Below are 11,645 nucleotides of genomic sequence, written 5' to 3'. Positions count from 1 at the left end.
TTAACTTCCCTGTTATTTTATGCTCTTTCCAGACTTTTTCTTGCGGTTGATTGAGTTCTAGTTTCTTAGCACTGTGGTTGGAGAAAGATACATGGTATAATTTGTCTCCTGAGGCTTGTTTGTGGCCTAATATGTGATCTGTTCTGGAGAGTGTTCCATGTGTACTTGAACAGAATGTTTATTTTGCTGCTCTAGGATGGAATGTTATGAATATATCTGTTAGATCCATCTTACCCAGTGTATCATTCAAAACCAGTTTCATTGCTGATTTTGTCTTATCTACCTGTTGATGTAAGTGGGGTGTTAAAGTACCCTATTATTATTGTATTACTATTGATTACTTCCTTTGGTATTACCTGCTTTTTATGTATTTGGGTGCTATCATGTTGGGTGCATATTTACAATGGTGACATCTTGTTGGATTGTCCCCTTTATTATTATGTGGTGTTTTTCTTTGTCTCATTACTGTCTTTGTTTTAAAGTCTGTTTTGTCCAACATAAGGATTGCGACCCCAGCTTTCTATTTCCATTTGCGTGATAAGTGCTTTTCCATCCCTTCACTTTTATCTGGAGGTGCCTTTAAGACACAACTGTCTTGTAGGCAGCATATAGACGGGCCTTGCCTGTTTATCCATTCTGTCACCCCATGTCTTTTTTAACTTAAATTTTTTTTTTTAATGTTTAGTTTTGAGAGAGAGAGCACATGCACAAGCAGGGGAGGGACAGAGGATCTGAAGCAGGCCCTGAACTGACAGCCTGATGTACTGCTCGAATTCAGGAACCATGAGATCATGACCTAGAGATCATGACCTAAGCTGAAGTCAGAAACTTAACTGACTAAGCCACCCAGGGGCCCCTTTTCTTTTTAAGTTTATTTGAGAGATAGTGTGTGCACACTTGAGGTGTAGGGGAGTGACAGAGAGAGGGGGAGAGAATCCCAAGCAGGCTCCTTGCTCGGGACAGAGCCCAGTGGAAGAGCTCCATCTCACAAACCATGAGATCATGACCTGAGCCAAGATCAAGAGTTGGACACTTACTTGAATGAGCCACCCAGGTGCCCCAACACCCTGTGTCTTTTGATTGGAGCATGTAGTCCATTTACAAAGTAATTATTGATAGGTATGTACTTACTGCCATTTTGTCACTTGTTTTATGGTTGATTTTGTAGTTTCTTTCTTAATCTCCTCTCACAGTTTGCTGGCTTTCCTTAGACATATTCTTTTTTCTACTTTTTGCCTATTACTGGTTTTTGATTTGTGGTTACCATTAGGTTAGTAGTTAGTATCTTATCTCTTGTGCATATAGCAATCTATATTAAGTTGTTGATCACTTAAGTTTGAACCCATTGTTTACTCCTCTCCCCACATTGTAGGTATTTGGGATATACTTTACATCCTTTTATTTTGTGAATCCCTTTACTAATTTTTATAGATAAACTTAATTTTATGCTTTTGTGCTTTCTACTTTTCTCCTGTCTATATGGTCTTTACTTTCCACCGAGTCCCCTTTAACACATCTTGTAGGGCTGGTTTAGTGGTCATGAATTCCTTTAGCTTTTGTTTGAGAAACTCTCTCTCTCCTTCTATTCTGAAGGATAGCCTTGCTGGATAGAGTATTTGTGGCTGCAGGTTTTCTTTCAGCACTTTGAATATATCATGTCCCTCCCTCTGGCCTGCAAAGTTTTTGGTGAAAAATTAGCCAGTAGCCTTACAGGGTTTCCCATGTATGTAACTGTTTTCTCTTGTACATTACTTTTTGGCTGTTTTAATTACTATGTTTCTTGGTGTGGACCTTTTTGGGGTGCTTTGGGCATAGTCATGTGCTTAGTCATTAGGATTAAGAAAAAACGTGGCTGTTTTCTTGTGTTCTAGCTCCACAAAACCTTCAGTGTTAATGGATTTGCAATTTAAAAGCAGCAGATATATGAAAGCATTTATTGTATTCAAAAAGATAAATTTATATATTACACATGAAAAACTTACAAAGCTCAACTTTGTGGGACACCTTCTTAGAATGTAAAGTTTAAATTACAGTGAATGTACAACATTTCATAGTATAAGCTCCTGTCTTTCAACAAGATAATGACCATTCTTTAGGATTAAAATAAAATTCTGTAGTAGTCATCTCTGTAGCTATACAGGAATAACACAGATACCCTGCAAAAGAGAAAAGGTAGGATCAATATAATGGGTGAAGAACAAAGTTAATAACAAATTTAGAACGTTTAATGTAAGGCTAGTCATTGAAAAAACTATGTAAGTTTTACAGAAGTGGTGATGGGCCAAGGGTCTGTAGTATAGGATCCTACATGAGGGGAACACCATGCCTTTTAAGCAGCTGGCTTATGAATGCCAGTAACGAATGACTGGCATTCTGACATGAGGACATCTACAGCACAGCAGTCACGGCATTTCCCTTTCATTTAGACATTCATAGAAGTTACCTGGGTGATGAAGATTCGAAGTGGGATTGCTACCCCTGGGACTGCTGGGTTTTGTTATTGACAAATCATGACTGATTCATAGTCCTGAGCAAGCCTTACTGGTTATCAGGTGCCATTCCAACATAATGGCTTATCAGCCATCAGAACTCGACAAGACAATAAAATATGCCATTTCGAAATCCCTCCTTGAGTTTTAACCCACACTGAAACCTGCAATACCTAAGTGGTAACTTACTTTTTTTCTACTTTGATGTTATAAATTTCATCACAGACTAATTTGAGGTATCTTTGCTTTGGCAGGCGGGACAGCAGCTGCTTCACAGTTGTATTAAATGCCTGTTCATCAGCATCCCACTAGGAAAAAATAGATAAGACTTAATGACAGGTACTAGTGTTTATTCACTGGCTTTTTCTGGGTCACTAATGAAATGCTAATGCCATTTAAGTGTACTGCAAAAAATCACAGATAAAACTGGTGGGAGATTGTTGGGGTTTTTCCTTTGAAGCACTGATTTTTCTGTACAAGACTCCTTTTTAGATCCTGCTGAGCAATGCCGTAGTGTGCTACGTGACTTTAGACCAGTTATTACTGATTTATTTTGTGTAAAATGCAAGTAACACCTCTGTGTGCATCCATTTGAGTGGAGCATAAAGCAGTAACTGCCAGCACAGTGGTATATGCTTATTTACAAGATGACAAGAGAAAAATGTATCAAATGTTAGTTTGGGGGCAAAGTTCATTTTTTTCATCTAATTTAATCTGTGACTAAACACAGAGTAGACAAAAAAGTATTCTTTGATAGGATGTTAAAAAAAAAATCACCTGCAGCTATGATTGAAGTTTGTTACCTTAAGAATGCTTATTCAGGGGCACCTGGGTGGCTTAGTCAGTTAAGCCTCCAGCTTCACCTCAGGTCACTGTTCATGGGTTTGAGCCCCATGTCGGGGTCTGTGCTGACAGCTCAGCGCCTGAAGCCTGCTTCAGGTTCTGTGTCTCCCTCTTTCTGCCCCTCCCCCACTCATGCTCTTTCTCTCAAAATAATATACATTTGAAGAAATGCTTAGTCAAATTTTTAGAAGTTTTAGGCTATTTGATATTAAAAGCTACTCATAAAAAAGACTTTTTTGGGGGTGCCTGGGTGGCTCAGTCCATTGAGCATCTGACTCTTGATTTTGGCTCAGGTCATGATCTCACTGTGAAATCAAGCCCGCATCAGGCTTCGAGTTGGCAGTGCACAGCCTGCTTAGGATTCTCTCCCTGCCCTGTCCCTGATCGTGCTCTCTCTCTCAAAAATAAATAAAAGTGTTTTTTATTTTTTTAATTCCAGTATGGTTAACATACAGTATTAGTTTCAAGTGTATAATACAGTGATTTAACGTTTCTGTACACGTTCCATGCTCATCATGGTAAGTGTACTCTATCCCCTTCACCGATTGTACCTATCCACCCCTTGTCTGGTAACCATCAGTTCTCTTAACTATAGAGTGTTCCTTAGTCTTTTTTTTTTTTTTTCCTTATTTGCTTTGTTTCTTAAATGCAACATATGAATGAAATCATGAAATCTTTCTCTGGTTTATTCCATGTAGCTATCTTATTGTAGTTTTGATTTGCATTTCCCTGATGATGGGTGATGTTGAGCATCTTTCCATGTGTCTGTTGGCCATCTGTATGTCTGGAAAAATGTCTATTTGGGTCCTATGTCCATTTTTAAATCAGATTGCTTGTTTTTAGTGCTACCTATAAAAACTTACACACACACACTTAATTCTTGACTTAATTTTTATAAAAATACATAGTTCTAGTTCTACAGATAAGCTTCCCTAGTTGTAATGAAGGTCTGAGACAGCATTGTATGGAGGTTGAGAGTATAGATTTTACTAGTCTGTCTAGGTTCAAATCCTGTCTCTTGATTTTGGCTCAGGTCATGAGCCCAGAATCGTGAGATCGAGCCCCAGGTTGGGCTCCATGCTAAGTGTGGAAACCTGCTTAAGATTCTCTCTCCCTCTGTCCCTCTCCCCTGCTTGTGTGCTCTCTTTCAAAAAAAAAAAAAATTTTTTTTTAAGATACTTAATATCTCTTCTTCCATTCTCCATAAAATGTAAAATGCTTTTTATTTATATAATGGGTTAACAGTACCTATCTCGAGTTTGTTATGATTAAAGGAGTTAATATTTGAAAAATGCTTGGGAATGCAAGCTGGTGCAGCCACTCTAGAAAACAGTATGGAGGTTCCTCAAAAAACTAAAAATAGAACAATCCTATGACCCAGCAATTGCACTACTAGGCATTTATCCATGGGATACAGGTGTGCTGTTTCAAAGGGACACATGCACCCCCATGTTTATAGCAGCACTACTGACAGTAGCCCAAGTATGGAAAGAGCCCAAATGTCCATCGATGGATGAATGGATAAAGAAGATGTGGTATGTGTATACACACACACAATGGAGTATTACTTGGCAATAAAAAAGAATGAAATCTTGCCATTTGCAACTATGTGGATGGAACTGGAGGGTATTATGCTAAGTGAAATTAGAGAAAGACTTCATATCATATCATATGACTTCACGCATATGAGGACTTTAAGAGACAAAACTGATGAACATAAGGGAAGGGAAATAAACAGGGAGGGGGACAAAACAGAAGAGGCTCATAAATATGGAGAACAAACTGAGGGTTACTGGAGGGGTTGTGGGGCGGGGGGATGGGCTAAATGGGTCAGGGGCATTAAGGAATCTCCTGAAATCATTGTTTCACTATATGCTAATTTGGATATAAAATTTTTTTTTTTTTATTAAAAAAAATTTTTTTTTTCAACGTTTATTTATTTTTGGGACAGAGAGAGACAGAGCATGAATGGGGAAGGGGCAGAGAGAGAGGGAGACACAGAATCGGAAACAGGTTCCAGGCTCTGATCCATCAGCCCAGAGCCTGACCCGGGGCTCGAACTCACGGACCGCGAGATCGTGACCTGGCTGAAGTCGGATGCTTAACCGACTGCGCCACCCAGGCGCCCCTGGATATAAATTTTTAAAAATTTAAAAAAAAATCATGCTTAGAGCAAGGCCTGCTAGAGCCTGATACACAGCAAAAATATGAGGTGTGCAGTAAAAATACAGGGTGTTGAAATATTCTCTGAAATTTAAAAGAAAGTCACTAGAAAAGTATGATTCTCTCAAAATCTGATTCAGTAATATATATGTCACATAAAAGAACAATGTTATTGAATTCCTGGAACTGTCAAAAAATACTCAGTATCACTAAGAAAATAATGCCATTTTAATTTTGTTTTGGCAAATTAACACCCAAACTTTGGAATTTTAAAGGCCATAATGCACAAGAGTTCATCTCACTTACCTCTAATGATAAAAACTGTAGGATGGTTTCTTTGGGTAGATCCACCTGTTGATACACAAAAATGTAGGTTATCTGTCAAGGAACCCAAGGCAGCACATACTGCCTGACAATGGTGGTGTTTGGAGGGAGCAACATGAATAGGGTTGGCAGAGTCTGGGACACGACTGTGCTATAAAATAAAGCACACTTAGATGAACCATGCAACGGTAAGAGGTCAGCACTGGAGAACGAATATCTCTGGTCCTCACATGTTACACCCCAGAAGCTTGCTGCTACTTTCTGCACTCAGTATATTTTTAATGAGGCAAAGGTCTGAAACATTTTAGGAAAACGGTGATTTTGTTTTTATTCCCCCCCCCCCCCCCCATCTTTCAGAGGAAGAAAACAGGAGAAACAAACACAGAACCTTCAGTTTTCTCCCCAGTTTTTACAGATTTAGATTGCATGTGGTTCATGTCAGTGATAAAAGGCCTGGATCCCAATACTGTGCACACTGAGCATAAACGGCCTGACCTCTGAGGAAACAACGTTAACAACAGGACAATTCTCAAAATGTTAAAGAAAGAGACTTACAGCCAGAATTTCAATTTCACTGCTTTTCTGATGTAAGTTGGCAAGGGAGGTCTGAAGTCGGGTTTGTACCTAAAACAAGAAAACCTGTCAGAATTCAGAAGCTGCCAACCCAAACCATCTTTCTTGCCATTTTATTTCTTATTGTAGGAAACCATCCATCACGAGTGACAAACTAAGGCCTAGAAGGGCTCCCAAAGATTATCTAAGGACTTGTTCTCAACCCACCCCAGAAAGATGAGTGCTTAGTCTATCCTGATCTCAGGGGAAATGAGATTTTATAGTCTGTTTTGATAACTTAATGCTCCACCTACTTAGTTGTTTAGCATTAAGCTCAGGGCACTAAAACTGTACGTGGGAGCAGGAGGATTTTATTATTAAGCTACATTTGGAAAAAGAAGAAGGTGACAGCAGTGAGGACACGGAAGTCAAGGGGGATGAAAGCAACAGAAAGATGGGAAAATGCGTCACCATCCAACATCCTGAGAAACAGCCAGGGGAGCATACCAAAACGAGGTCATCTTTTATATTTGTCTAAACGCATTTCTACATAATGACTGTTCTGTAACACTCACTCGCTTCCCAAGTTAGGCCAGTGTCCTGACCGGGCTCATGAGTGTGAGGACTGCCCTTATTTCTTTCCCCTACCTGTTTAAATCCATCAGGGATTCCCTCCAGGAGGCCCTCGTCTATCATCCGTGCAGACACTGCTCTCCACCCCGCCCCCGTGTCTGTATGTAGCACACTCCTACACTCCTATTCAGTGTGCCTAATGCAGCATTCTGTTATTTCTCCTCTGTTGTTCTCCCAACTGTATCCTGCATATGCTTCTAAGGTTTTATAAACTCTGAGGATTGGGCCATGCCGTATGTCTTTTAAATTTTACATGGTATTTCACACCAAATCCGGCACACAGCAGATAGCAAAAACATGTATGCAGACAGAAACCTGCCCCAGGTCTTGGAACAGATCTCATGTGCTTTGTTATTCAGAACAAAACCCAACCCTTTCTGCCATTAGACATACACCAGGAAGTCTTTGTTTAGATCTAATAACTCTGACAGTAGGTGCTTCTAGGTGCCCACAACATACACGGATGCCTCTTTGGAGGGCAAATGGGGCAGAATCCTAACACCAGAGAGCTGAGTTGATGAATTTTCAGAAGCCACCAAGTTACGGAAGTGAGGAGGAAAGTATTTCCAGGAAACTCTGTTTCTTAACTTCCTTTCCTATTTTCTTCCTCCTTTGTAGCTTACACGAGAAAGCTGAGGGAACTGTGTACCTGAGTTTCATACCGCCTCCTAGTGCTGGCTGACAGCTTCTCTGGGGCGATCACACTCACAATGGGAACAACAGCGGCTCCATGGATTTCAAACAAACCTGAAACAGAGAATTTCAGAATGTATGGTCCTAACTGATCCCACCCACTTTCTGTAACACACCACAGAGATGGCAGGGATATTCGTAGAAGCCGCCCTGGTGTCATTCTATGGGCTAGATTCTGTCTGGGCTTGGTTTTCCATCTCTGCAACTACCTGTACTTGACCTGGAGGAGCCCAGAACCCTGATGCTTCTGTCAAAATTACCAGGCTTCTCTCCTCAAGTGGGAGGTGGGGTGGAAGGTGACTAAGGCACAGGGAGGCTATATTTGTCACCAAAACCTGGTGACCTTAGGGGGAAAAAAAAAAATCACACATAACTATCCCTCAAATTCTAAATTCCTGAAAGTATTTGAAAACCGACAGTGGCAGAAAGTCAATGCTAGCAGAAACAAACCAAAAAGACCCAGTTCTGTTAAAAGCCAAAGAAGTCGTCTTGTGGACAATGCTTGGGACATTGCTTTTTCAGTAAGGTTGGTAGATGTGGTTAAACTAAAGATGTAACTATCACCACTGTTCCTCTTGGCTTTCAGGAAAACAAAATGCATACACAGTGTCTTTCTCAAGGGATTTCAACATATTATTCTTCAATCTTCTGTGTGGGGAAGATTTCCAGGAAAATTATCCACATTTAATCTGTACAATAAACCGAGCCAAAGGAAGACTAAACCAATTGTGAAAATAAGACAGTAAGACAGGGATGTATTAGGATCAGAGGAATCACCAAACTTCCCATCTTTTTCTAGGATGTGGGTTTCAAAGCACAGAGAAAAATTCCAGCTGGTACATTTAACAGTATGTGTTACTTTCAAGGTGTATTTCTGATGCAGCAAGGAGGCAGCACAGTCATTAGTGCTTACCGCAAACGTGCACGCACACACACAGCACGATTATGTTCAGATCATAATTAGTAAATACCTGAAGCATTAGAAAATGACCCCTTCAGATTTTGCACTGCAAGATTATCGGAAGCTTCTCTAAAAACAAACAGAAACAATTACAAAACAGTCAATAAAGCAAAACACAGATAAAGTGAGCCATTTCTTCTATTAAATGTAAAAACTAGTGGTTATTAGTGGAAGAAAAATAACAAAACTTGAACTTAATTTTGCGTTTGGTCAACAGCAAGTAAAAATTAAAAAGGATGTCATTTCAGATTAACAAATACCTAAAGACAACCTTTTGATGTATTCAGCTATGTCTGAAATCCTGGCTCAACATAAGAAGCTAATTTCAATGAAATCTAATGGGTGTTCTTTCCGCCCCCCTCACAATACAAGGAAACATTAGCAATGGCATGCCCCACCTTTATTATGGCAGCAACCTTGGTGATCTCCCACAGGAGAACATTTAGTAAACAAGGAGATTCTTTCAAAAGCTGTGAATGGACATTCTTTTAAAGACTGAATTAGTTTACAGCCTTTGAGAGACATAATAGTTCTCTCGGGGAAAACATGGAAGTAATCACGCACATGGAGGAAAGATTTTAAACCTTTCCCTGCTAAAACTGAATCCCATCTGGCCTTTTAAGTGTCTTAATGTTCACCTGTACTATTAATTAGTTGAGTATTTTATGCTTTCTAAACCTCTATTTTTTAAAATCCATAATCCTAATATCTGGTGACTTCCAGAACATTATATGCCTTCAGAGAAAGCACGCTGGTGAACTTATTCAAGCTAGGTGCAGATGGGAATTTACTCAAGCAGGGTGAGGGAAGGAGAAGAGAGTAAGAATGTTTTATAGAAGCCAGGATTTTTCACTGTTGGCACTATTGACATTTGGGGCCAGATAACTCTTGGTTGGCAGTCTGGGCGGTCAGTCCCATGTACTGTAGAAGCAGCAGCACCCCTGATCTCTCCTAGATACTAGCGGCACCCCCAGTTCTGACAACCAGAAATGTCTGCAAACAGTGCCAAGTGTCCCCTACTTGAGAATCACTGATAGAAGCCAAAAAAAGTATTTCTGATTATGAGCATATATGTAAAAGTTACACATTTATTTAAAAAAAAAAAAAAAAGCCTTAAGAAAATTAGGATCCCTTGTAATCCCACTAACCAGAAATAACTACAATTAAAAATTTGGTATGTCATTCCAGCCTATATATGGACTGTGTATTTTGATTGAGAAAAATAGGATCGTATATGTTGTCTATGGACATCCTTCCACGTCAATAAATTCAGCTTTACTAGAATCAACATTTAAAAAAAAAATTTGTTTTTAAGTAAACTCTGTGTCCAATATGGGGCTCAAAGTCATAATCCTGAGATCAAGAGTCACATGTTCTTTTGACTGAGCCAGTCAGGCCTGGCTCCTAGAATCATCATTTTTGAAGGCTGCATAGCATTTCACTATATTACTATAATCCAAACAATCTTCTAGAATGGATTTTGTGATACTATAAGTGAGAGATTTCTCAACATGTGGTCCAGGGACCTCTGGAGGCCCCTGAGACCCTTTCAGAGGTCTGTAAGGTCAAGACAATTTTCACCACAATCCTAAAATGTTACTTCTCTCTTTTTTTTATGCTCATCCTCTCACAAGTGTGTCCTGGAATTTTCCAGAGACTGTATGATGGGTGATAGCACAACAGATTGAATGCAGAAGCAGATGACAATCTAGTTTTTTCTATCAAAGTGTTAATGCATTTTTTTTCCATTTTTGTCTCTTTATCTGTAAAAAGATGAAAGTGTTGCTCTTCTTAAATTTCTTTGGTTTTGGAAAATAGTTATTTTTCATTAAAATATGTCATTTAGATTAGCATGTAATTGGTTTATTTAAAAAGTATTTTTAAAATATTCATTTTAATTCTACCAAATTACTGATAGATGCAACCCACATAAACAACATTCTTTGATGCCCTCAAATAATTTTTAAAGATATAAAGGGCTTCTAAGGCCAAAAAGTTTGGAACTGCTGTTATAAACAATGCCTTGATAGACATCTTTCTCATACCCCCATGGGATAATTTTTGCTATAAATTCCTGAAAGTAATATTAATGGGTCTTTCTTTTTAATTTTTAAGGTTTTTAACTTTGTTAAATTCCTATCCAGAGAGTTGAGCCAGTGTACATTTAGTATGAGATCTTTTCCCAGAATATATTAGATCTTTCAAATATATTGACAAAATACTACCAAAATTTGCTGCATAACAGACCAAGTAAGATAATTCTGGCTCCTGAGGACTTTCAAACTGATAAAGCATTCTCTGACATGTTATGAGAAAGGAACACTGAAAGTAGGATTAGTCTTATACAGGGGATCGTATACTTCAACTCTTGAGTTCTTCAGAAGCAACAGAATGGTCCATTAAAAGTGATCCTGATGAATCTTTATTTCCCAAAAGGATCAAATTGATTTTTCTAAAAAAGGCACGGAAGTTCTACAGGTATCACAGCTGGTTTTCTGGGCCTTTGTTACCTGATAGTCCTTTCATCACTGACTTTAGTCCTGAGTTTCTGCACAACATAGTCTATAAGATCAGACTCCAGCACGCATTTCTCTGTTTGCCTTTCCTTCTCAAAAGACTTAACCTTAAAAAGAATGAAATAGATCCATCAATTTCTGAAGCCAATAGGCTGAACCCGAGTACAAAACGAAGTCAACAGTTCAGGTTGGTGGTTCTCGACCAGAGGCAATTTTGCTCACCACAGGACAGCTGGCGATGTTTGGAGACACGTTTTGGTTGTGACATCTATAGAGGGTGCTACCAACATCTTGCGGAGAGAGGCCTGGGATGCTGTTCAACATCCTACAGTGCCCAGAACAGCAGCCCCCATAATTATCCGGCCCCAAACGTCACTGTGGCTTTGAAAAACTCTGGTATAGACTAGAAAAGCTTATCATTGGTGATAGAGTTTAAAAAAAGGTGGGGGGGGGGGCAAGACTAACCAGCTC

At 39.2% G+C, this 11,645-nt stretch overlaps 1 protein-coding gene across 8 annotated transcripts in view; it reads right to left on the bottom strand.

Moving 5' to 3' along the window:
- Positions 1-1,920: 1,920 nt before the first annotated feature.
- EIF2AK4 (eukaryotic translation initiation factor 2 alpha kinase 4) overlaps positions 1,921-11,645 on the bottom strand; it is a 98,203-nt gene continuing 88,478 nt past the window's right edge. For 6 of the 8 annotated variants that reach the window (XM_040492259.1, XM_040492260.1, XM_040492262.1 and 3 more), the window contains 7 exons: positions 11,169-11,281; positions 8,669-8,727; positions 7,654-7,751; positions 6,375-6,443; positions 5,802-5,846; positions 2,679-2,797; positions 1,921-2,156 (listed from right to left, as the gene is read on the bottom strand). In XM_040492259.1, coding sequence (XP_040348193.1) covers positions 2,099-2,156; positions 2,679-2,797; positions 5,802-5,846; positions 6,375-6,443; positions 7,654-7,751; positions 8,669-8,727; positions 11,169-11,281 — 561 coding nt within the window. In that variant the 3' untranslated portion in view covers positions 1,921-2,098. Of the gene's footprint in view, positions 2,157-2,678; positions 2,798-5,801; positions 5,847-6,374; positions 6,444-7,653; positions 7,752-8,668; positions 8,728-11,168; positions 11,282-11,645 lie in introns of those variants that run through there. The other 2 variants (XR_005795763.1, XM_040492265.1) reach the window with 2 other exon arrangements.

The sequence above is a fragment of the Herpailurus yagouaroundi genome, unplaced genomic scaffold (assembly GCF_014898765.1).
Source record: "Herpailurus yagouaroundi ecotype Mexico unplaced genomic scaffold, PumYag 184, whole genome shotgun sequence".
Lineage (NCBI taxonomy): Eukaryota > Metazoa > Chordata > Mammalia > Carnivora > Felidae > Herpailurus > Herpailurus yagouaroundi.
Note: the sequence above shows the minus strand (reverse complement) of the source record. Positions and strands in the feature narration are given on the sequence as shown.